Here is a 26516-nt window from a genome sequence, read left to right as displayed (position 1 = left end):
AAATTATATAATTTTTAGTAATTGTTATTTAAAAAAAACGTAATGTTTAGTATTTGAGCAAGAGTAAAGGTGCGTTATATTAAGTAAACAGTAACTTGGCCGACTTTTCTGAATTTAGACAATTTCCTAATTTTTAACAAGCAGAAATGTCTGCGAACGATGCTATTAAGCTTAGAATAAATTTAAAAGTGGAAAAAAAATACTGTCTTGGGCGAGACTTGAACTCACGGCCTCTGGATCGGTACTCCAGCGCTCTGCCATCTGAGCCACCAAGACCTCATCCATAGCCAGCAAATTTTTCCACCATATTACAGGTCAAGAGGGACAGCGACATCTACCTTAAGCGTGTTACACTTCTTAAACGGCTACTGGAGTTCCAAGTTACATTGTAAATTCACCAGTTACGATGTGCTCAGATGGCACAGCGCTGGAGTATCGATCCAGTGAGTTCAAGTTTCAACCAAGACAGTAATTTTATCCAGTTTCAATTTAGACGATTTTACCTAGCAGTTACGGTTAGTGTACGGTAACCGATGGCCATCTTGCTTATAATCTCGTCTGCCAAGGTGTTTCGGCAGGAAAAGCCTTGGCAGACTTATATATTCCTGAAATGGGGGTACATACCTACCGACTGGAATTGGTTTCATGGTGGTATCATATGGGTTGACGTAGGGTAACTGATGTACACCCTGCTAACACAATCTCGTCTGCCAAGGTGTTTCGGCAGGAAAAGCCCTGGCAGACTTATATATTCCTGAAATGAGGATTCATACCTACCGACTGGAATTGGTTTCATCGTGGTATCAGATGGGTTAGTGTACGGTAACCGATGGTCATCTTGCTTATAATCTCGTCTGCCAAGGTGTTTCGGCAGGAAAAACCTTGGCAGACTTATATATTTCTAAAATGGGGGTTCATTCCTACCAACTGGCATTGGTTTCATGGTGGTATCAGATGGGTTAGTGTAGGGTAACCGATGGTTACCTTGCTCACATAATGTCGTCTGCCAAGCTGTTTCGGCAGGAAAAGCCTTGGCAGACTTATATATTTCTAACATGAGGGTTCATACCTACCGACTGGAATTGGTTTCATGGTGGTACGAGGCTTGCACTGAAAGATTCGGGAATCGCTTATTTAATTATACATTTATGATACAAATTCATCCTTTTTATAATCATAGAGGTCTGGTAACTCAACTCAACAGGCAGTTTGATAAAATAAACTACACACTTTTTTTTATTTGTTTTCAAAGCGGAGTGGCCGTTGACAAAATGGAACAAACGCAGCAAAATTTAAGAGTAATGATATTTTACTATTTTAAAAGTGATTTATCACAAATCTAATAATCCAGTAACTTTGTCAAATTTTGTAACCTGGCTCTTTTGCGTCAAATCCGGTAGTTCTGATTTTTGCAGACTTGTTTATGATGTTGGCCCAATGAATAATCCAAGTTTGTGACCTCGAGCGCCGAACGCAACTTTGTCAAAAATCGAATAAACAGCAATTTTTTTAGATTTGGGTGATTATAACCGTAAAGTACTAGTTTTTGGTAATAACTTTCTAGGGCGTTTTTAAAATATACTAAATTTGCTACAATAAGACACTAGAATTATCTCTGTACATCTAATATTTTCCGAGATAGAGCCTTTCAAAATTTTATAATTTTACTTCAGTTCTTAGGTATAATATTAGGTTTAGGTAGGTAATTTATATGGAACTCATCACCGCCACGTTCTACAAAATATTCATTTTTCAAAAAAAAATATTTATTCAAAATAGGCACTCATACAGTTTTTTATGGAAAATAAATATTTTATAGAACGTGGCGGTGATGAATTCCATATAAATTACCTACATAACCCTTATATTATAGCTAAAAACTGATAAAAAAAAATGGAAAGGCTTTATCTCGGACAATATTAGGTGTACAGAGACAATTCTAGTGTTTTATTGTAGCAAATTTAGTCTACTTTAAAAACGTCCTGGGAAGTTACTATCAAAAACTAGTACTTTAGGGTTATAATCGCCCAAATCTAAAAAAAATTGCGGTTTATTCGATTTTTGACAAAGTTGCGTTCGGCGCTCGAGGTCACAAACTTGGATTATTCATTGGGCCAACATCATAAACATGCCTGCAAAAAATCAGAACTACCGGATTTGACGCAAACGCAAAATGTATAATTTTACTGTATTATAAAGCTTAGATCTGATGATTTCTGTATTTGGGGAGGAAGTTACATCAAAGACGATCATTTATCGCTAGTTTTCCGAATTTCAACGACATCGTGTGAATTGTAGTGATGATGAAATCTGCGATCATTCAAGAAAACGTCGACTCAGTGCGGAACCTGATTGAATTAGTTCGACTTGTCACATATCATGAAATTCAGTCATTTTTGGAGATTCGAATGAGTGAAATCCAAACAATCTTGCAAGCAGAACTTTGCATAAGAAAAATATTTTTCCGTTGGATCCCGCGCTTACTTTCCGAAGAACCAAAGACGGCCTGGGTCATTTTGGTGCCAGTAAAATCGAGAGGGTTTCAACAATGGAACTTCTAACGCAATTTTTAATATCGTATCGGGTGACGAAACGTTGATACACGCACACTATCCTGAAAATAAAAACCAGTCTCGAGTTTGGGTTTATAAAAACGAGCTAAAACCAACTAAGGTTGTTCGCTCTCGAAGCACGGCGTAAAAGATGCTGGCTACTTTTGTGTCCAAATTCGGTCATATTGCGACTGTTGCACTTGAGGATCGCAGGACAGTTAATGCAGATTGGTATACAACAGTTTGCCTGCCTGAAATCGTTGGCATACTTAGAAAAGATATCTGTAACCGACGCATCATCCTCCAACACGATAACGCCAGCCCACACACCGCTCGTCAAAGAAAGGAGTATTAAACGCATAATAACATCGAATGAATGGACCATCCGCCATGCAGTCCCGACCTGAGTCCTAATGATTTTGATACATTCCCAAAATTTTAAGAAAAGTCACGCGGTCAATAATTCCAGTCGCCAGAAGGTCAGTCGATACCTTCAAAAACGTCATTTTGGGTCCTACTACTTTGGAATGTAATAACTAATTTAATACTTGGTTTGGATGTAGGGGGAAATACGTCAATATGCCAGGAGAATACTTTAAAAAACAGTAAAAATATTCTTAACTCGATACATTTGTCCATTTGTTCTATTCCCGAAATTTTCAGTGCAACCCTCGTATCAGATGGGTTAAATTAGGGGTCTCGGTGGCCACCTTTGAGGGCGTCTGCCAAGCACTTCCGGCAAAAAAATACTGGCAGACTTCGCTTTTATGTGTCTATATGTAAATTTCTAATTGCTGCCACAACTATTATTTCGGTATCAGATTGGTTAAATAAGCCCCCTTTTATCGCACCGGAAGTGGCCTCCTTTTTCGTACTTTTGGCAAGTTCCGCCGTGGCAGACTATATTCGGACTTAGCACCACTTTTATGGGAAATCATTGTGCATTTCATCGTGGTATCAAGTCGGTTAGAAAATTTGCGGCCGGCTCTTCTATTAGCAGTCATCAACTTTATAAAAGTTAGTAGCCCGGTTCAATATATTTAATATTCGACTTCGACTTCGCGATTATGTTCAGGCAGTGACGGATGCGGCTCACAAGAGGCTAATAGGATTCGTTTTGCGTAATTTTGCGTCCCTCAGCGTATACACCACTCGCGTGCTATATGCTGCACTCTTCTGGAGTTTCATCATCATCATCATTTCGGCCTATATACGTCCCACTGCTAAGCACAGGCCTCCTCTCAAGCGCGAGAGGGCTTGGGCTATAGTCCCCACGCTAGCCCAATGCGGATTGGGGACTTCACATACACCTTTGAACCTGGAGTTTACTTGAGACAAATTCTGTCGTCTAGAGACCGCGTGAGAATAAATATACATATTCTCATGATGGAACAGGTCCAGAATATTAACCTAAGGGATTTGTATAAGAGGCATCTATTATCAGAAACAGAATCATTTATTTTGCTAGAACATTACACAGATGGTACAATTTGTCATGTCAGTAGATGGGTTACATGAATGCATGTTCTGCCACACTTGGCTTGCAAAACGTACACTAAGTAATACATTTATCCTAAGTTTACGATAACATTAAATTTCCAAGGCGCTACTACGAGAGAAAAGCGCAACAGCACAAGACCGAGTCTAAAACGAAGGATATTACTGGTCGTAAGAGAGAGCCGTGGTGCTGGAAATGCAAACAAAAAGGTCATCTGCTACTAGACTGGCCACTAATCCAGTATTCCACAACGATCTAAACATGTGGACGTTAGATATCACTATATTCGTCAGACTATTGAAAATAAGGTTATTGAGTTGACTTACATGCCTACTGAGCAGATGACTGCTGATGTACTTACCAAGGCATTGCCATATTGTAAGCACGAGTCTTTTGTTCAGGACTTGATGGAAGTCGTCCAAGATTACGAGGGCGTGTTTGGTTTGGTTGGCGAGGTTTCATTCATTTGTATTTGGTTGTTGCATATTTTTCCCCTTCAAATTTTTTATTATAAGCGCGGGCTTGTTACAAGGATTTAGTTAAAATCGAAAATAGTCTGCTGTTGCGCCCCCAAAGAAAGAGCTTCCTGGAGTCAATCATCACTGAAGACGAGTCCTGTATCTTGTACGAGAACGTTACATGAATGGATGCCTTCCGATAAACGGCCACCAACACAGCCGAAAAGCAGTCCGCATGGCCAAAAACTTATCTTGTCAGTTTTCTGGGATTCGCCAGGAATGTTGTTGTGGGAGTTACTGGACGACCATCAGACTATCAATGGCGAAGCCTACGTGAACCAACTACAGAAGTTGGCGAACGGTGTTAAAGAAAAAAAAGCCAAAACGACTCGAAGTATCATTACTTCATGATAATGCAAGACCACATACGGCGAAAATGACCTGTAAATTTCTAGAGGAGCTCAGTTGGACAACAATACTTCATCCACCTTATAGCCCTGATCTATCTGATAACCTTCCGACTATCATCTTTTTCGGGCTTTGAAACAGCATCTTCGTAAAAAGAAATTCGAAAATTCCGGCGACCTACAAAATGACCTTGTCAACTTCTTTGTCTCTCAGCCACTTTCATTATGGGTTAAGGGTATTGAAACTTTGCCTAAGAGATGGTTACATGTTCTAGATAATGATGATGACCATATTGTCGATTAATTATTTCAATAAATAATTATTACAAAAAAAATAGTTTTATTCCAAAGTGGGAAAAGAATTATGCAACAACCCAATAAAATAGTTTGTACTCCTTGCTGTAATCTTGGTCGACATGACATGCATTCAAATATGTGATTGACGTGATTATTGATTTCCCCTTGTGTTGAATAAACTCTGCTTATACATATATATTTGATAAAATATGTGTTTAAATTAACATTTATAATAGTGCTATCTGAAGGTTGTCTGGAAGAGATCGGTTTTTAGCGATAAGTCGGCCTGTTGTTACCTACTTCACTATGTCCTGTCTTTGTTAGTAACATGTATTGTTTCTTTGTAGTGCATAATAAAATATTTCATTATTATTATATCTCCGTCACAAACTCTCGGGTTTTCAAGCCCGGTCATTTATAAAGCGTGCGTGGGGTATAGAACCAACACGTAGAGGCCGTTTGGAGAGCTTTAATGTCATGTAGAACGCCTGGTGGGACCCATTCACGAGTATTTAAATAGATATCCGTAAACAACCGATTTCAGCAGGCATTGGAGGCTATTGTAGAAAAATGGAAAGGTTCGTGGTAATTGGTTTAAATTTGGGACTATTTCTAAGAGGTCCAAATACTTGCTATAACATTGCGATCCACAGTGTATCGAGGCAGGCGGTGACTCGCCGCTCGTCATTGTTATCATTTTTATGTTTTCCATATTTCGGGACCAGGGATGTTGCGAATATTCGCATCCGCATCCGCAGAGCTTCCGCACTATTATCGACATCCGTATCCGCATAAAATCGATGCGGAGCTTATGCGAATGCAGATGTCGAACAAGTCGGTACAGGAACGTCTTAACGGCGGCGTAACTGCTAGGTAAAATCGTCTAAATTTAAAAGTGAAAAAAAATACTGTCTGGAGTGCAACTTGAACTCACTGGATCGATACTCCAGCGCTGTGCCATCTGAGCACATCGTAACTGGTGAATTTCCAATGTAACTTGGAACTCCGGTAGCCGTTTAAGAAGTGTAACACAAGATGTAGATGTCGCTAGGGTCCCCTTGACCAGTAATATGGTGGAAAAATTTGCTGGCTATGGATGAGGTCTTGGTGGCTCAGATGGCAGAGCGCTGGAGTATCGATCCAGAGGCCGTGAGTTCAAGTCTCACCCAAGACAGTAATTTTTTTCCACTTTTAAATTTATTCTAAGCTTAATAGCATCGTTCGCAGACATTACGCTTGTTAAAAATTAAGAAATCGTCTAAATTCAGAAAAGTCAGCCAAGTTACTGTTTACTTAATATAACGCACCTATATTCTTGCTCAAATACTAAACGTTACATTTTTTAAATAACAATTACTAAAAATGATAGTATTTGATAGTTTTATGTACCTAATCTTGACATCCGCATCCGCGAATGTGAACCTTTAAATATCCGCATCCGCATCCGCGGATGTCAAAAAATCTGCATCCGTAACATTCCTGCTCGGAACCATGGGGTCCTATACCTTTGGGACTTGGGAGCGTGCTTTTATCCCGGGTTCAAATCCTGGTATGGGAATTTATTTGTGTGATGAACACTTATATTTGTTCCTGAGTCATGATTGTTTTCTATGTATTTAAGTATTGATATATTATATACGTCGTCGTCTGAGTACCTATAACACAAGCCTTCTTGAGCTTACCGAGGGGCTTAGTCAATTTATGTAAAAATGTCCTATAATATTTATTTATTTATTGAGTATAATTTACTTTCTCCCTTAAATATTGAAGGTAGCGAAAAAGTGTATAGAATGTTTAATGTAGAAAATTGTATGTAGATTACTTATGTATCAGAACATTTTTTGCTACAAGCTACCGTTTACGAGTTATTAAAAAAAACTATAAAAAGGGACCATAAAACCCGATGACTGATCAGTTCATCAACGTTACATAACATAAATTGGCCTCCACAATGGATAGACAACAAAATTTAATGTTCCAGTATTCACAGAAACTTATTTGCTAAATTGGGACAGAGCGAACCGAAATGAGCCAGAATGTCCAATTTAAACCTACTACGTATTTTATTCATTGAAGTTATTGTCGTAAGCGCCATCGACAATAAGGTCCCTTTTCATAGATAATACCACATATAGCCTTTTATTTATTACAATATCCCTGAACTTATAATGGCTGAGATAACCTTAGAACAAGGTATAATGGCATTCCTAAAGCGACAAGCAACAAAGAGATCATAACAGAGGTGTTTATTTTCGCGACCTCAAATGACTCGTGTCATATGACTCACATGTAATGTAATTGAAACATCTCTAAGTGACAGGATATCTCATTTCCAAAGAGCGGACTGTAGGCAAGATTAGTAATTCAATGAAAGCATAATAACCCATTTATGAGAGGTATTCGGACGATATATGTACCTATTGATTAAGCAGATAATAATATAGGTACATATTGTGTTCGATGTTTGAGTTCACTACGAGTATTACGAGGAATATAAACGGAAATGTTATATTTTAAGGTCATTTTATCATAATTGCATGGAGGTTCTTAGGAATTTTAGCTATCTCTTGTATGTTTTTTTTTTTTACTCTGCCCCCTTTAGAACATACAGATACTTGTATCCAGAATTCGAACGAGTAAACTGACAGTTACGGGGTAACATATTAGTAGATTGCCGTTGTCGTTATTTTTAATACCGTAAAACCAGGGTTTTAAGAGTGACCCAGGTGACCGTAACTAATAGTTATAGTAGAGAAAAAGTTTATTTACCCAAATATTCTGTATGAGAAAAAAGTACGAACCATTTTCGTCCTCAGTAGGCGGGTTGACCGGCGACCAGGTGACGCCGTGGTCGAAGGTGATCAGCGATATAAGGTGCTCGGGGCCAACGTGGGACACCTGCGCCTTGGAGTCCACTCGGGACGCTATGTAGATGCCCTTGAGGCCCTCGACGCGGTAGAGGTCCGTGAATGGGTCTTCGGTCATATCCCTGCGACAAAAATTTTACTTAATGTTCGGAAAACTTTTTTAAGTCTCATTGTTTTTTGTAATAGACGGTAATTTAATTTTAATTCTTAACTGTAGGTCCTGATTAACAAAGTTACAGTCCCATCCACCCCCATTAAATAAAACTAAAAAGTTACAATGTTGCAGGTGTAAACCGTCAAGGGAGAGGCCTATGTAAGGGGGAGGCCTATGTTCAGTAGTGGACGTCTTATGGCTGAGATGATGAAACCGTCAACATTGATGTGATTAACACTTGCTTCGCGCGGCTAATAATACCTAATGGGCGGCCTTTTGATCAGTGTTGCCAGTTTGGTTCAGATTGTAGTAGCTTTAGTGACCCGGACACAGTCAGGTGAAGTAAGACAGAACGAAATTTATTTGCTTTAGTAGAGAGATAATTGGGTCGATCAACTATTTCTTGTTGTTATTCTGTCCCATCAGCCAGGAGAAAATAGTAGCATAGTTTGTTAGAAGAACTGCTGTACAGTCAAAGAATTTAATTTCCGACCCATTTCGTACTTTGTCACAGTGACAATCAATATGAAAGCCGCTAGAGACCTCATACGGTTGTCACTGTGACAAAGTACAAAATGGGTAGTAAATTAAATTCTTTGACTGTACTACAAACGTGCTTAGTAGAAGTCCCATTATGGAAAAGCCTGATAACTACCAAAATATTCAAATTTGGCTCATTTAAATACGAAAAAACTAGTATTTTAAGAGCGACCCAGGAGACCGTAACCATGGCAACTAGTGACAAGAAAAAGTTGATTTACTACTTTAATACTAATAAGACAAACAGACCGTGAACAGTAACGCCGTTATTCTCGAACAAAATTAGTTTGATAGTTCTTGTTCGTTTAGACATTTGTGTCTGTCAAAAAGAGATACAACCTTTCTTTACTAAGATACTAAAATGACAGTTCGATTTCCCCAATTTTTTCCGACCGATTTGTCATTTCAGTAAATTGGTGCAACAGCACGATGATTGTATCGTAAATTGGCCAATTTGAATTGTCATTTGAGTCATCCAGGATACAAAAACAGTGCTTAAAACCTTAAGTCTCGGGGACATTTTGCCAGGCAAAAAACTACCTTGAGGTTTTAAAGTTAGAACTGAATTTTGACTGTCATTGCTGACTAGATATGTGCTCCGTGAGACTCAAGGGGTAAAAGATATATGAAATACAAGAGAAAACTTACTCTAGCCAAGTATCCTTCCAGTTGCCATCCGGAAAATAGCACAGGATCTGCTCCAAGCTCAGCATAAAGTTGTACCGAGTGAAATCATTGCTGATCTCTGACACATACAGATCAGCTAGAATCTCCGTGTGCATGACAGAGACGAATATACGTTTGTCAGTCACGTCGGCGATGTGGAATTTCTTCATGTCGAGTTCGGTTTCGAATTCAGCTTTGTAGAAGGGTCCTTTCATGTGGGAGATGTAGAGGTCCAATGTGTTACGCTGTAACAATATTACGTAATTATGGAATGCAAAAATATGTTTCTTATAAAATTTATTCAATTTTACATATTATGTATGTATAAAACTTAAGAAACTAAAACCCGTTCTGAGCCATGCCGGGTCCAAAGGTCCCCATCACACTAGCAGCGTTACCCCGCTGTATGGCGATAGAGACCTGTTGGACAAGCCATGACTCAGAGCGGGGGTCATTCCCCTTTTCTCTGAAGCGCTTTCCAAGCTCCCTGAAAAGCTCTCGTGCCTCCCGTCCCCAGGGCCCAGCTGTCTCGACAGCGACGGGCACGAAGTCGTACATCGTGTTTCTTTCTTATTGATTCATTCAGAATAATAAGAATAGCTATACATAAATGAATATTAAGTGCTCAAATATCATACTTGACGATAATATTATTTACCGCCGAGAAAATAGAGCACTTCAAACTATAATACAAACAGTAGCCAAATGAGTCACAAATTATGAATAATGAATCACACGATCAAGTCAGTACATCTGTTATTAATTTAAAAAAAACCGTATCTTAATGTTTGTTTTTAATAAATAAAATGTTTCTTCTTTTCCTAAACTCTATTTTTAGAGTTCCGTATTCAAAAGGAAATAAAGGAACCCTTAGAGGATCATTTGTGTGTCTGTCCGTCCATGCGACAGTCATTTTGAACATTTTATATTAAAAACATGATGTCACGCATGCGCGTTAATCCTGAAACGCAGTTCAGTTGGTGTTTACGTAGGTATCGATTTTTTAGTATTTATATCTACTCTACTCTAGTCTAGACGCCGCCATCACGTCAATGGTAATTTACAAAGATCAGATAAAAAAAATGTTTTAAGGCGTTTTTTAACAATTTTTGGCAAGATTTGAATCGTTTCTCCTACTTTTGCACTACAGATAGAATTGTACAAACGGCTATCGGTTCTTCAATCTTTTATCTCCATTTTTGTGTACCGGATATACTCGTATTGATGGAAATGAATACTTATTTTTTTATTATTTTTTTTAACATTGTCATAAAAATCTTTTTTCGTATCTCAATTGCTGTGAAAATTCGTATTTGGGTTCGTTTGGTCGTCTCTAAAAACGTGTCTAGGGTTTTAATTTTAAACTAATTAACTCAAAAGTTATGGCCAGTAAACCAGTACTTTCTGGCCATATATGCCAAATATCTCGTAGATAATGACAACTCTGAGGTAAATCTGGGATACTATACAGGGTGTCCCAGAATTCGACGTCAAGCCGTAAACGGATGATAGACCAAGTCATAACAGTTATCATAAAAATACAAAAAAAAAATCCAACTCATGTTTTTTAAAAATTATGGTCACTTTAAAAATTCACTAATAAATCCACATCCTGTAATGGTTCTTTAACTCTTGTTACTACAAATTCCATAATTTATTCTAATTATTTTATTATTGTGTAATCTTGAATAATTACAGGTTGTGGATTTTTTTGTGAATATTTAAAGTGACCATAATTTTTAAAAAACATGAGTTGGATTTTTTTTTGTATTTTTATGATAACTGTTATGACTTGGTCTATCATCCGTTTACGGCTTGACGTCGAATTCTGGGACACCCTGTATTGCTTAAAACCGTTGTTGTTAATATGATAAGATTGATAAGCTACAAAATACATTAGAAAACTAAGGGATTCAGATCGAAGGTAAATTACTCGTATGTACCTTTCCTATTCTGTCACCATTTTCCACATACCTTGTATGACGGTAAATGGGGCCCACTGATTAACAGTCCGCAGGACGGTATCGGCCTGTCAATTAGAATAAAATTTTGACAGTTCCGAACAACTGACAGGCCTTGGAAACAAATTTTTGGAACCATTTTTGGAAACAAATTTTCTTATGGTATCGGTCGCTAGAGCTCGTTATCCGATTCGTGTTCCATTTTTGAAAACTTTTAGCTGTGGCGCGGAACAATCATTTCATGACACGGCAGCCATGCCATGCGCCATATAATATAATGACACTCCTCCCGTGTTATACGCCACACGTAAAAAACATTAATGACACGGCAGGCGTGTCATCAGCCCCGAATCGGTTATCTGGGTTATTTCTCAACTACATAATAATGTTTACTTCAATTGTCATAGATTCAGAAATTGATTTCCAGCGATATCCATAACAAATCAACCCCCTTATTCATAAAACTTATACGGGCCTAATTTATTTAAATTATGTTTTATTCCTTTCTTACAAATCCATAAGTCAAAATGTCAGATAAAGACAAACGATTATAAGCTATTTGAGGCTTGTAACGCGTTTATGAATAAGGGGGTAAGTCTGTAATTAATCACCACCACGAGTACGTATTTGCCCTCGAAAAACCGGGCTATGTTATTATTTTCGTGTAATCAGTAATCACTAATCAGTCTCATATCTAATGGCTCCTCTACACGATGGGCCAACGCCGGCCACTCCAAGGGACGCAGCCATGCGGCAGAATGAGATAGCAATATCACTTGCTCCTTCTAACGCATAAATGCGTCCCTTGGAGTGGCCGGCGTTGGCCCATCGTGTAGAGGAGCCATAACATTTAGCCATCGAAAAACCCAGGATCTATTCACATATAAAAATGACTGTTTTCACAGGCGACAGGAATCAGGCGTCGGCAAGGACAATTTTGTCATATCACTCGTATTATTCACTTGACTGCCCACTTCCTCAGTTTACCGGACGATAAACCTAAAGGATCCAGTTGACAACGAAATATCGACTCTCTGTTTTAGGTAATAAGCGTCAATTTATGTAAAAAAATACTATGTTGAATTATCTTCACTTAAGGATTAAATTTCAGGTGTATATCGTTACCCTGCATACTATAGCATTATAATTTTATTATAAATTAACTAGTAATATATTACTTATAGCTAGAAATAATTTATGAGTAATTGGGGTAATTTTCTTTTTTCATATCCTTTTTGTTCCGCGCGATATCCCTATCACCCGTCGCAAGTTACACGCGGCGCGCCATATCCTTTGTTCCCTTCTAATCCCCTTTTTTCCTGGCTTTTACATCTCTGAACGATGTGCACATGATAATAATGCCAGTGTCCACGGCCGCAGTACCCGCATTGGACTTTTTTTCCATAAATGTCCAGCCGAATTATATTTACTATTATAGTTATTGTAGAATTTATGTGCAATAATGACGATCGATTGTTAGAAACGATTAATGTCATTATGCAATGACAATAACAAAGGAAATATTGCTTCCAGTTATGAAGCATAATTGGTTCATATGAAACATTGTGATTGTCCTACTCGAGACATTCTTGAATCATGTTATATCAATAAATAAAGATTTTAAAGACACAGCGACATATTAAAATGGTTAATCGAGTTTACATTGTAAAGGAAAATGTGTATCAAGAACATATATCATAACACAAATACCTATTTGTAATAGAAACGAAGTACCTAGTACTTAATTTTTGAAGTGAAAACTTCTTTAGCGGCGCTGTGCACTTTTTGTGATGGGAAAAAAATGTTACTCGCGACTGGTCACGTGACCGTAATATTCGTAAGACGGACACGTGACCTGATCGAAAAACTGTTACAATGTCATTGAGTTTCTCTCGTCTCTTCAAGACTCCCTCGATTTTTTTTAAATCCCATCAGATCCTGAGCTAATGACATTCTGACCTTCCAGAAATTGGGGAACATATACAGATAAAAACATAACGTTGATTTTATTAATTCTGTACCGATGTACCGACTAGTCGGGAAAGCCGACTATCCGGCCTCATTTGTAGTCGGCGATTAGTCGGCAAAAATGGCCGATTAGTCGGCATTTTATAAGTGACAGAAAAACAGGACAAAAAGAAATAAACAGAACATATTTTCATAAGCTTTTCACCTATTTTACTCAAATTCCTATTTAGAGTGCTTACGAAAACTTTTGTTCAAATTATTGACCGTGTGGTCGATTTCTTATGTCCGATTGTACGGTCGTCGTATGAAATACATAGCCTTAGGGTTTTTTATTTATTTTATTTTTTAGCGTTACTATTAATATGATACCCCCCCTGGCGCTAGGCCGGGAAAACGCTAGGTCGAAGAAGAAGACTATTAATATGATAAAAGGCGAAAATTTATTAGTGCAGCTGAACCGAACTTAGAGTACTTAGACCAAACGAATGATCTGGCCGAATAGCCGACTAATCGGCCATCCGAGCGCCGATTAGTCGGCTAGTCGGCCAGTCGGTATATCACTAATTAATTCGTCACTTACCTCTTTACTAAGCTTCGTAGCAAACATGAAGTCGCCCTTGATCTGAAAGTCCTTAGCATCTTGAAAGACTGTGGTAGCGTGTTCAAAGTCCGTTGGGTCACTGGCACTGAGCACAGTACTGGTGCCATTCGGCTTCCAACGTTCTACGTAGAACGTCTTCTGTATACCCGGCCCGGACGACCAGATGAACGTTTTGACGTAACTCTGGATTTTCTTGAAGGATTTACCCCCGTCCATGGTTAGATATAGCTGGAACAAATATTTAGGTTATTTAAATTCAGACTTTGTAAAAAAAATTGGTTTGTGTGTTGTTTAGCAGTAAGTGGAAGTCCCTTAATAATTGAGGGATGGCAAATAAAATTGGATAACAGTTTTGTGCGATCCGGATATTAGTTAAGTATCATTCTGTCGTGAAAATGTTTATGAGAAGCACCATGATATTACAAAAAAGTTAACTCGTAAAATATTAATAATATTATATAATGATATCACTCGCTCTAATTTCAAAATTATATGTATAGGTAACACCTACGGTAATTGGTTTTATCAATGTAAAAAATAATAACACGCCAAAGAATGTACAGGAAAAGAAATAAAATGTGCGTATATTTTCAATTATCTTTGGTTCGATCTGCAGTCAATGAACTGATAAGGAAACAAAGGGGTTTCATTATGCTAAAAGAGTGAATGAACAGTGCCTTTATGCCTTATAATATTTTAGAATGGACGGTATATAGTTTCAAACATCAACACGTTATTATTATTACATTCTGTTGTTAGTATTTTTTAGAGTTCAGTAGTCCGTACCCCAAAAGGAAAAAACGGAACCCTTATAGGATCACTCGTGCGTCTGTTTGTCCGTCCGTCTGTCACAGCCTATTTTTTTATAAAAACTACACCATATTTGAACTACCCTGATAATTTAGGCATTTTAGGCTATTACCAAAAATTTACAATAATTACGAGCAAGTAAGCTGTTGGGTTATCCTGGGGAGAAAAACAATTATCTAGGGATAAACTAACACTTCAATTTCCGCCATGAAAAAAGGAACACGCAATAAAATGGTGCCTCGCGTTACTCTTGAATGACCCTGACGCTAAAGATTTTTTTGCCCTAAGTAAAAAACGGAAGAGTATAATCGGTAAAACCATTTGACCGTAGTTATGCAGAAAACGACCAACTCATTTTTTTTATCAATGCAGAAAGCGACCAAAGCTATTGAGTTAGGGTGTAAGTCACTTTGACAAAAATAAAAAGTTGGTCGCTTTCTACAGAACTACGGTCATTTTATTGACTAAGCAACAAACTAGGAAGAGAGTAGTTTCTTAGCGCCACTTGCACCATCCCACTAACTCAGGGTATACGTCGGCGGCCGATCGTAAGATTAGGCAGATCGTAATGTTCCTGTGTAATGTTTTAACGATAGTCACATTAAACCAATATATAGGTAGGATAGGTTCGTTAGGTTGCTTCATATGCCCGAAGGGCAAACTGCCCAGAAATAGGAGCCCCGCATAGCGGGGCTCCGTCGACTCAGAGAAAATGTTTGACTCATGTCAAAGATTTTCACGTTCCACCATATGCCTAGGAATTGCACGATATGCCTGATCTTACGATCGGCCGCCGACATATATAAATCGTTAACCCAGTGTCAAATTGTACTCCTGGTTTAACCAGTTAACCTCGGTATAGTGAATGTTACAAGATGTTCCATGTTCCATGGCATTTGCAATAACAAAGTATCGCAATATGTTCGTGAATGTCAAATTTCCATGAAAATATGATGTTCATATTTATAATGACACTTACCTTGTACTGTTCAGTGCAAAGTTAGCTTAGATAGACTCTAGAGTTAAACCAAGAAAAGTCTGCAGCGATTTTGATAGCCCATGCAGTGAACGTGTCATTTATACCTCATAATTTCATAAAAGTTTGACGTTTAAAATAACACTTACACTGCGTGGGCTATCAAAATCACTGCAGACTTCTCTTGGTCTACTTACTTACTTGGTTAGCGCTAAGACCCAAAATGAGTCTTGGCCTCCAACACAAGAGCATGCCACTTTGATCGGTACAGAGCGGTATCCCGCCAGCTTTTGCCGACGCTGAGCTCACTCCCGAGCCCGTTCTTGGTCTAACTCTCCAAACTTTTTTACCTGAGGGCCATATTGCGCCTCAGAACTTCGCGCGGGCCACCGTTGGCGCCGAGGGGGGGGGGTTGTATCTGGTTGCTGCTGTTCGGGCTTTCAACCCCTGGAGCCTGGGTCCCGAGGGCCGGATTAGATCGCTGTCTGCGGGCCGGATTGAAACGCTTCGCGGGCCGGATTTGGCCCGCGGGCCGGGGTTTGGAGAGCCCTGGTCTAACTCTATCTCCTTCCTTTATAAAACTTACATGTCTATTAGAGTCCACTTTATCCAAGATCACATATATGCTGGGGAACTCCTCATCAAAGGCCAACTCGCTGGGATGGAAGTCCAGATCTGAACGATTAATGTGTTGCCCATTGTCGTTTGTGTAGAACAACTTCTTGTTGGTGGAGTCCACGAATACACACTACAAAGAAATATGTGTATCAATATAAACATCAACATTATTAAAATGAACGACATATCTAAAAACCTAACTATGTATACTACTATTGTTCAATAAATTATAATTTTGTATATTCTTCTCAGTTTCTATACAGGGTGGCTAAGAAATAACTGCATTCCCGTTGCCAGGGAGGTTTTGGGATTATAATGAGGAACTTTTACTATGGGACCAACCCCGAAATCGCGAAAAAATTTGGCTGTTTCACACATTTTGGCTGGTCAATTTTCTATGGGATTTCGGGGTTGGTCGCATAGTAAAAGTTACTCAGTATAATCTTAAAACCTCCTTGGCAACGGGAATGCAGTTATTTTTTAGCCACCGTGTATATCAATAATTTTTATCAAATATCTGGGAGAGCAAGCTTTGCTCGGAAAACATATAAATACTCAAAAATACGCTTTGTCCCAGAGGATACCTAGCTGGTCCCCATATATCTAATTTCATCGAAATCGATAGAGCTGTTTCCGAGATCCCCAAAATATATATACAAGAATTGGTAGTTTAAAGGAATAAGATTAGCATTTCAATTATAAACAATATGTAATACTATTTGATTCCTTTATTATTATTACATATTGATAACACCAGCTTCTTCATTCATAACAGATATTATTAGTCATAAGAATATTATAAATTACAATATAGATTCAATAAATATACAGTTATACTCATATAGAATATTATAGAATCAAGAAGCATCAACTGAACTCCTTTAGAATTGTATGATAACATCCTAATTGCATCAAATTGGTTCACCGTTGCGTTATCATGAGATACATTGAGCTTGTCATGCTATAATTGAGTCAGGCAGCAAATTAGTTTAACCACCTGTGCCAATTGTCTATCGGGAAGGTCATTGATCTAAGTTTGATGAACTTGTGCAAAAGTCATTAAGAAACCAATTTAAAGGGTCCGTCACACAGGCGCGTTTTCCGGGCGGGGGCGTGAGCGTTTTATATGTAAAAGCGGCGAGCCCCGCTCACGCGCCGCCCGGAAAACGCGTCTGTGTGACGAAGCCTTAACCAAACACATTATACCTAAAAGGAAAACTGTGTTTGGTTCAGGCCAAGTCATTAAATTGATATTTTATCATTAGTTAATAATCCATGATAATAATTAATTATCGTTAACCATAATTGTTTGTTATTGTTTTGGTTTGTTATATCAATTAATATGCCATCTAATAGTTTGTAATTTGGTTGCACCAGTGCATTGTAATGGTTAGATTTTTATTTTTTTTAAGAATGTTTGACTGGTAGAGAATGCCTTAAAACATTAAGTCTTACATTGACATTCTTGTATTGTGCAATAAAGGTTAAATATCATCAGTTCTCACAAGAGGGTAATAAATAACTACATCTTATAAAACAAGATCCCTCGCGCGTCTGTCTGTTTGTTTCTTTGTTCACGATAAACTCGAAAACTACTGAATGGATTTTCAAAGAGTTTTTACCTATCAATAGAGTGATTATTAAGGAAGTTTTAAGTATATAATTTCTGAAGGTTCCACCCGTGTGAAGCTAGGCGGGTTGCTAGTTTGTATTATAATAAAGCAGAATTGAATACTTACGAACTCTGGGTACTTTGGATGATTAAAGAACTTATCCAACTGGGCATATCCGCTGTTTGGTGTGTCATCCAGTTTGAACATGTCCGTTTTATTAGTGAAGTTCTTCCCGTAGTCATATGAGATGAACAAGGCGGAGGGTGAGAACACCCCCTTGCTCTTGGGGCTGGAGTCCCGAGCCAGGCAGATGATGACGTTGGAGCCTTCGCCCACCCAATGGACCATGAGCTGCTGATGACTGTCATTTAGATGGGTAGTCTGAAAGATGGAAAACTATTAGTTTCCTGTAAACCTATTCGACACATGTCACACAATGGTTACTATAGACACACTGAGAAAAAAAAAAATACAAGATGGAGAGATGAGCTACGAAATTTCGACAGATACTGGTGGAGAACAGCACAGAATAGGAAGGAATGGGAAAAAACTGGGGGAGGCCTTTTCCGCACATGCAATGTGTGCCTAAATATATTAAATTGAAAAACAATAAAAGTAAAAAAAAAATAGCAATGAAATATAAAAAACAATAACAAAAAGGCATGAAATAAAGGCTATTACTAATCCTAATTTTACAAAAATAAACAGTCAAAAAAAACCCTATTTGTATAATTTCTTCTTCTGCCAAACTGCAAGACAGCAGTCCAGTATTCATATCCTATTTGAAACCTGATCATTTTTTCCTCAAAAAAACAAACAACTTATTAGCACACAAAAGCAGTGCCAGATAAAGAAATACTATACTAGATTAAAGTACAAGATTAGATTTTGATGAAAACATTGTCGTTGCAAACAAAAATAGTACAACGTAGACAAAAATAACAATAATATGTCAAGGTCGAGGAAAGCAAAAAAACAAAAATATGTAAAGTCATCTTGTAAATATAGGAAAGTGCACTACAAGGTGAGTGCGCCGCAGTGAGTGATAAATCACACGACGCCGGCCCAATAGTAAATAAATAACAAAGGGGGTTAATCGAATCTAATAAGGAAATAGACCGTTACCCATGTAGTTATGTTCTTTTGAAGCGCGGGAGGCGTTGACTCAGACGCATCCCGTTTTCTCCTTTCTAGACTAGAACCCTCCTCTTCAGCTCTGTTTATCACAATAGTTTTACCCAAGCCCCTTTGAGACTCTTCTGCCACGTATAAAGTGTTCCCAGGGCTTCCATACTGTATGCACACCGCACAAGTAAATAAATATATAATTGCAAATATACCGATACGTAGATCAAGTGTCACCAACATTTTGTCATCACTCACTGCATATCCAACCGAACTAACTCGTAATTTGTTTTGTACTAATCTGACTGCGCCGCCGTGAGAAAAATATTGGAAAACATGAAGTTAGTCACGGAACATTACAATCAATTTTGACAATGACGTGTGACGTTTCTTATAGGGTTACCAATGTAATAAATATAGACGCGTCAGTCGAGGTGCGTCCACACCATGCAGACTTGAACACATAATAATTATAATGGTAGAATCCAAAGAGTAGTAGAATCAAAGTAGAATCCTATAGACATGCTATACGCGTGTCTCCGTGAGGGACAAAACACACGCAATGCAAATGCAGCCCACTATAATCCATACGAAATGTACGGTGGGGAATAAAAAAAAATGTGAGACTGTAACAAGGACAAATATGGGGCTATTCATAAATTACGTCATTTCAAATGGGGGGGGGGGGGGGTCTGGACATGGAATGATGGTAGCATAACGTAGGAGGAAACAGGGTCATTCGAAGCATGATGATTTTAGGGGGGGGGGGTCAAAAATCGATGACGTAATTTATGGACAGCCCATATAGTGCTTTCGCTGCTACTCCTGCTGAAAGATACCTAACGCTACGTCTTACGTAGGCGAACAACGCGCGAACGCGGCGCGGCGCGGCGCGGCGAAAGCGGCCGCCGCCGCGCCGCGCCGCGCCGCGCCGCCTGACATTCGCGTGCAAATCGCGCCGCACCGCGTTCGCAACGAGATCGCTTACGTAGGACACTTCTATGGGCATCAAAGGATTGATTTCGCCGCGCCGCGCCGCGCCGCGTTCGCCTACGTAAGACGTAGCGTAAGACTATCCCGTTCGGTCATTTCCCATCATCAGTCATCCAGTTATACATAGATCCACGCATGAAGACGAGAAGTGTTTGCAGTGAGCATAATATTCTTTTCACCACACCAGCTCGGAAAGGCTTACTTTGCACTTCAAAAACTGATAGCAAAGTTGCATTGCATCCACATGTGAGGCAAAGATATCAAATGCAAATTTTGAGTTGTTTTCTTATGTTTCCTCGAAGAATTGACTTTTAAATGATGATTTTGGATGATAAATATTTAATAACATTCATTTGGATTTGATTTTGTTTGATATTTTACATTTAATATTTGCTTCGGGTTTGTGTGGTGAAAAATTTTGTTTCATTCGGGGGCAAATTTTGTTTAACCCTCGTGCTTTGAAACCCTCGCAACGCTCAAGATTCCATTTTTCTAACCACTCGCTACGCTCGTGGTTCAATTTTGGAATCTTTCGCTTTCTCGGGTATCAATATTAGCACGAGCAGTTAAACGACAACTTTGCCCCCTTGTAAAACAAATAACTATTGGTTTGGTTTGCACACTGCGTGGACCAAAGAATACAATATTCACTAGGATCAGTATGGAGGTAGCTTAGGATCAGTATGGACGAGACTTAGAACAGTTGAAACCTCCTAGTAGCTCCTAGTGAGTATTATATTCTTTGCTTGATACTGCTCGACCAGTATTACTCACATCATGCACTTACTCGTACAGATGTGAATTACCAAAAATTGAAAAAGTGGTCAGAAACTTTTAGTTTCCTTTAGTTATAATTTCGATCTCTATCCTCCTAAGTGCCAAAGTCCTTTTAAAGGGACACAAATGAGGATGAATGTGAAACTGACGATGCAGTTGAGATGCACGATACTGATTTGTCCGGGTGTCGCCGTCGACGGATACGTCTGGGAGGACATCATCATCAGCATCACTAAGAAAAAAATGAAACAAACAAATTTTGTTACATTTTTATTAGATTTACAGCACGATGACCTGCTGCTTGGCCGCCTGCTTGGCCTTTAGCTTGACCTGAGCGGCGATCCTGTCGAGATCACGCCTGCCCTGGACGGTGAGGATGCGGCCTCCATCCTGGACCTGCTCAACGAGCTTCAAGGCTTCCAAGGCCTGGAGCGCCTTGCGGGCGATGCTGCCAGACGATCTGAAATTGATAATGTTTATTAGTTGAAGGAAATGTTTCTCGCACTTTAGTGTAAACAGAGCAAATTGCTGTTGTGCCTACAATGTTATTTCACTCAATTCTCTTACTCAATAGGTATTTTATTTATAGTTATTTATGATACAAATGCGGAAAAGAGGAAGGAGGAAGGGAAGGAATATTTTAAATCAACACGTGTTGCGAATTACCTATTCGCACGTCAGTCGTGCAACGTTTTACAGTACATATGGCCCTTTAAATATCTGACTGAAGATCACCACACGGCTCTCTACAATGTCAAGAATGCGCGCTCAGCTTCTTTGGTCATATCATGCGGTCTAAAAAGCACGACCTAGAAAGGCAGATTATCTTGAGCCAAATAGAGGGCAAGCGAGCGCGAGGAAAAGCACCCACGAGATGGTCTGATGTTGTGAAGAGGGTGGTTGGCGGTAACATGCAGTGCGTGACCCATATGGCCTATGATCGCACACTATGGAGACGTAGCATACATGGTCGCGATCCTCAGCAATGAGGGACCGAGGAAGAAGAAGATGTAATTGTACTGTAAATTTAGTTTTAACAATGAAAATGTAGGTTGACTAACTAGTGGCTCGTGAGCTGCTTAAAGCTGAATAAATGGTTCCACCATTTTAGAAAAACTGAATGAACTAAAAAATCTATTTTATTACTGGACCTGCTTAAAAATTTCACGAACATCGTTTGAGAATTGCGACCTGTACTTAGAGAACATTAACGATACAAGTGGGAAAAATAGGAAATAACAACCAGTGGCAATACATTAAAACACCAGAAGGGAACACAATGTACTTGCATAGTTTCATCACAGAGTTCCTATAGCCACCTCCTCCAGTTTCCATCATCAGATCAGATTGATGGTACCATAATATTGCATTGTCACCTAACATGCATATGTACCGGTATATGTGAAGCCAGTCTAATTTAGCTTCCAAGATTTTATTAGACATACAGAAAGGGACAAATAAATGTTAGGTCAAATGTACACTTGTACAGTCATCAGCAATAGTATCTTACACAACTAGGGCCGCAAAAATATGTGACACGTTCTTATTTGGAGCGCAATAAAAGCGCGTCATATATTTTTGCGGCCCTGGTTGTGTAAGATACTATTGCTGATGACTGTAAAATCAAGTGTAAAAATATGGGTGCACACATCAGACTCAAAAATATGTCCAGGCGGCGTAGCACGGTCGCGTTTTTATCCCTTATCACCATGCCTGTCACGTTCTAACATGTATGTTAGTGCGAAAGGGACGCGCATAGTGATAGTCGATAAAAATGGAACCGTGCTGCGCCCGCAGAAGAACTATGTAAGAAGTTATATGAATATGTTTTTGCACTTTACTAATCCGAAATGTTGTGCATGTTTTGTAAAATGTGTTAATAAAATTTTTAACATTATCTTCACCTGCAGAAGTGTGAGGGTGTGACACCATTACGTTTGCGGCCACCAAAGATCTTGGTGACGGTCTTGACTCCGACGGGGGAGCGGATGTAGATGTGACGCAGGATGGCGGCACAGCGTACATAGAACCAATCGGGGTCGTACGGAGCCAGCTCCTTGAAGCGAGCGGTCTTCACAAGGTCCATGTGTTCTGGGACCTTGACCTTGCCCGTCCTGAAATTAGAAGAAAAACATTGAAATTTTTAACCCATGCTATGCTTTGTTTTTTTTTTCCTAGCCTATCTAAGTGTCCCACTGCTGGGCAAAGGCCCATAGTATTGGATATATGTAAATCATAGCTGTATAAAATCGAATTGAATTTGAAGGTGCTTATAATTATTTTGTAAAAGTCCTGTAATTTAAGTAAAAATGGAACCATAATTTCCTGCGTCTGCTACAAAATATGTCCACAAAAGTTATTTCAAACAAACACCCCAATAATGATCATGTAATGCATTATTGATGTGACCACTTACTTTTTTTACATACTTTATTTTTCTAGATATAGGAAATATAATCAAATGGCCAAAAACTTAAGGAAGTATAATCAAAATGACACAAAAATATAGCAATTATATTATATCCAAACATACAAACTCCTTAAACATAAAATAATCACAAATTTCTTACTTTTTCAAGTGGGCAGCAACGGTCTTGACGACCTTGTCTTGTTCAACATCCTTAAGCGTGACGGAACGCATCTGAAATAATATATATATATTTAATTTAATTATCGTTTGAGCAGTACTACTCGAATGCTCCACGAATTTTCAACTAAAGAACCAGAAACGCTTCTTGCCTATAATAAAAGTTAGGTTATGTTATAAGAAATACATTTTTGTTTATAATATATCGTTAAAGACAATTTTAAAACTGGTACAGAAGAATATCAGGTATAGTTCACTAAACGAGTGTTCAAGAAGGTAATTATGCAGAAATGATAAGAAAAACTAATGGAATGGCATCTACGCTCGTGTCATGACAGTTATGGAATACGCCAACTCTTCCAAGTATGAAAGTAATTTGCTCTTGCTCAAAATGCACAAAACGGTAGTCACGATATTACCTTAACTTTCAAATATCACAAATATACCAAACTGTTTTATAATTTCACAAAATAATCAAAATCCCATGTGGCTATAACCCACCTTGCTTTTGGCTGTCAACCGGAAGAAAGAACGAAAAAAAAAACTTACAGTGTTGACATTGTAATGCTATGAAATCTACTAATAGTATTTTTAAGGAATTGATCTATTAGTAAAATACAATTTATTATGAAAACCTAAACAAAAACATGATTTATGCTGCATATATGGTTGGACAATGAGGTACAGTTGCAATTTCATTCAAAATAAAACTATATATTGTTTTAATAAATTACCATAATGGTAGAAATCAATGAAATCCATAGACACTGATGATCGGCAATATGTTATTTACTGTATTTAAATGAAAGATGATATAATAAAATATTTCTTGATATTAATTTATTTCATTTACTAAACTTAATAATCATAGTGTGTCATTGCCTTTAGATGAATTTAACCATCTAGTCTATGGTTTAATGTTGTCATAAATTGGAAAATGGCCGCGAAACAGAGTTCAATGGAACAAGAAGGTGATAATATTGCAAATTACGTGCTAAACTATCCCATTTATACGTTATTTTGCATTATATAATGCATAACTTGTTGTACATCACTGTCCAATACAACTTACGTGTTCGTAGTACTAAACCTTTGTTCTTTGTTGGTGATGTTTTTATTACGTTCTAGGGCAAGCAGCACCCGACGATATTCCTCTGGCGTCCCTCGAGGAAAGCCTTTTGAGCCTAGAAAAGCTTGATCGTGCATCACCAGAGCTATGGCCTGAACAGAGTAAGACTATAAAGATATTTATTATGTTTTATTCGCCATAACCCAAGCTGATTAATTTTCAAAAAGCGCGGGATTTTGGTTTCTTCCATGATGTTGTCATTCCGTCCTCCATTACGTATCTGATTATGATTTCTGGCATTTCGGTTATAACCGATTTGCTTTTGAACTTTTAATATTACCATGGGTGATGGAAACAATAACGCGTCGCAGGCCGATAATGGGTCCTCTTGTTCTGATGAATTCGCAGTGCCTGGAGTGTCCGAATTCGCACCGCTTCAGAACCCCAACCAGTCACCGCCCGCTTGGAGCAGAGGACTCACAAAAGAAGACGTGGTTGTAATGCAACGTAAGTGTTATTAGTTATAAATCGTGAACTAGGCTCCATAGTAAAGTGTAACAAAGTGTTATGTGCTTTCTTGGTTATGTTTATTGAATCGTTGAAGTACTACTAGTGTTATTAATTGTTTTGTTTACAATTTACAGAACTGGCAGCTCTCTCAACTAGTGGCCTTATAATGGAAGTGAAGAAACTGCATGACATGGCATACCAACTTGGACTAGAAGAGGCTAAGGAAATGACAAGAGGGAAATATCTGAATATATTTGCAAGAAGAAATCGATAGGCCGCTAGTGTAATTTACTTAGCAGTTATTCAGGTTAGTCATTAAGTTGTAGTCTGCTTGTTAATATCTTTCAGGTTTAAGTTCATTGTTGCTGTCTCTTTCAGATGACTTAAAAAGTATTAAAGTATAAACTAAAACCTGAGGTATAAACTCGTCAGACTGTTTTTGTTGTTATAATTGTTTGATTTATAATTAAACTAGATAAAAACTATATATTTTTGCTTATTTCATAAATTCATTGTGATATTTCTGAGTTAGGGCTCATTTAGACAGTGCGAGAACTCGCATGCGAGTTTCATTACATTGCATTATTTGATCGGTCGGCTGAGTTGTAACCTCAATAGTCCGCAATGTAACTAAATCACATGTGAGTTTGTGCGCTGTCTAAATGAGCCCTTAATTATTCTTATTCTTATAATTCTAACTCAGTACCTTACATGTGGTTCTAAATGTATTAAGTGCCAAGGTTGTAATAATTTCGTTCAACATAATCAAAGCCTGGTCTGACCGGAGCAAAAATGCACTTTTCTGATTCTATGTAGTAGTTGGCAATGTAACGTAAATTTGAGTTAGCAGTTTAAAACTGTATTCAAGTTTGACCAGACACCTCAATGTAATGAAAATTGCATGCAAGTTCTTGCTAGTTTAAACCTCGCTTTAGATGAAATTAATTTGGTAAGGACGGGATGGACAGTTTTTAACTCTAGCAGAACCTAGTACAGTCAGCAATATTATTTGCCTACAAACTGTTCAACTTCTGTGCAAGAGGGTTAACTTTTATCAGCAGCTGACTGTACATAGACTGCAAAAATTATAGCCGTTACATATCCATAGTCAGGTAAAATTTTGTCTCATCTACTATTCAAGATCTCAAGAAAGGTAGTGTGTCTAAGTGTAACCCAACATAAAACCGTGTTGGAAGAAAACAATTTATTTTATCCCAAATAACATTTTATTACATTAATAAATTTAGTCTAAGTGCTAAGACTGGAAAATAAATTAAGTTGAAAGAAATTCACATTGTCTTACATCATTATACAGTTATACATTATGCTTATAGAGCTTCCATAATTTATTCTAATCATGGACATAAATTTGTCAATTTATCATGGACATGCATTATTGTATGTATTGGTATAATTTATACACTTCGAAATGTTTTACTTTGAAGTGATAATAATATTTTTAAACTGTA

At 38.1% G+C, this 26516-nt stretch overlaps 3 protein-coding genes and 1 non-coding gene across 6 annotated transcripts in view; 1 reads left to right on the top strand and 3 right to left on the bottom strand.

The window, feature by feature from the left end:
- The window catches only part of LOC134671430 (sortilin-related receptor-like), a 73695-nt gene extending 54245 nt beyond the window's left edge, over window positions 1–19450 (bottom strand). The window contains exons 1-6 of the mRNA XM_063529288.1: window positions 19112–19450; window positions 18113–18367; window positions 16342–16503; window positions 13949–14197; window positions 9422–9684; window positions 8014–8201 (exon numbers count right to left, since the gene is read on the bottom strand). Of these exons, the coding sequence (XP_063385358.1) occupies window positions 8014–8201; window positions 9422–9684; window positions 13949–14197; window positions 16342–16503; window positions 18113–18367; window positions 19112–19354 (1360 nt within the window). The 5' untranslated portion in view covers window positions 19355–19450. The remainder of the gene's footprint in view (window positions 1–8013; window positions 8202–9421; window positions 9685–13948; window positions 14198–16341; window positions 16504–18112; window positions 18368–19111) is intronic.
- Window positions 204–276, bottom strand: Trnag-acc (transfer RNA glycine (anticodon ACC)). Its single transcript has one exon. It is a non-coding gene; the product is annotated as a tRNA-Gly (tRNA).
- Window positions 19451–21148: 1698 nt separating the features above from the next.
- LOC134671423 (small ribosomal subunit protein eS19A) overlaps window positions 21149–26516 on the bottom strand; it is a 55488-nt gene continuing 50120 nt past the window's right edge. The window contains exons 1-4 of one of the 3 annotated variants that reach the window (XM_063529279.1): window positions 23970–24029; window positions 23452–23522; window positions 22786–22995; window positions 21149–21341 (exon numbers count right to left, since the gene is read on the bottom strand). In XM_063529279.1, coding sequence (XP_063385349.1) covers window positions 21161–21341; window positions 22786–22995; window positions 23452–23522 — 462 coding nt within the window. In that variant the 5' untranslated portion in view covers window positions 23970–24029 and the 3' untranslated portion in view covers window positions 21149–21160. Of the gene's footprint in view, window positions 21342–22785; window positions 22996–23451; window positions 23525–23887; window positions 23909–23969; window positions 24030–26516 lie in introns of those variants that run through there. The other 2 variants (XM_063529281.1, XM_063529280.1) reach the window with 2 other exon arrangements.
- Window positions 24376–25532, top strand: LOC134671427 (protein lin-52 homolog). The gene is made up of 4 exons (XM_063529286.1): window positions 24376–24439; window positions 24597–24698; window positions 24946–25044; window positions 25182–25532. Exons 1-4 carry the CDS (start codon window positions 24406–24408, stop codon window positions 25319–25321), a joined length of 375 nt encoding a protein of 124 aa, XP_063385356.1. The 5' UTR covers window positions 24376–24405; the 3' UTR covers window positions 25322–25532.

This window comes from Cydia fagiglandana, chromosome 15 (genome assembly GCF_963556715.1).
Source record: "Cydia fagiglandana chromosome 15, ilCydFagi1.1, whole genome shotgun sequence".
Lineage (NCBI taxonomy): Eukaryota > Metazoa > Arthropoda > Insecta > Lepidoptera > Tortricidae > Cydia > Cydia fagiglandana.
Note: the sequence above shows the minus strand (reverse complement) of the source record. Positions and strands in the feature narration are given on the sequence as shown.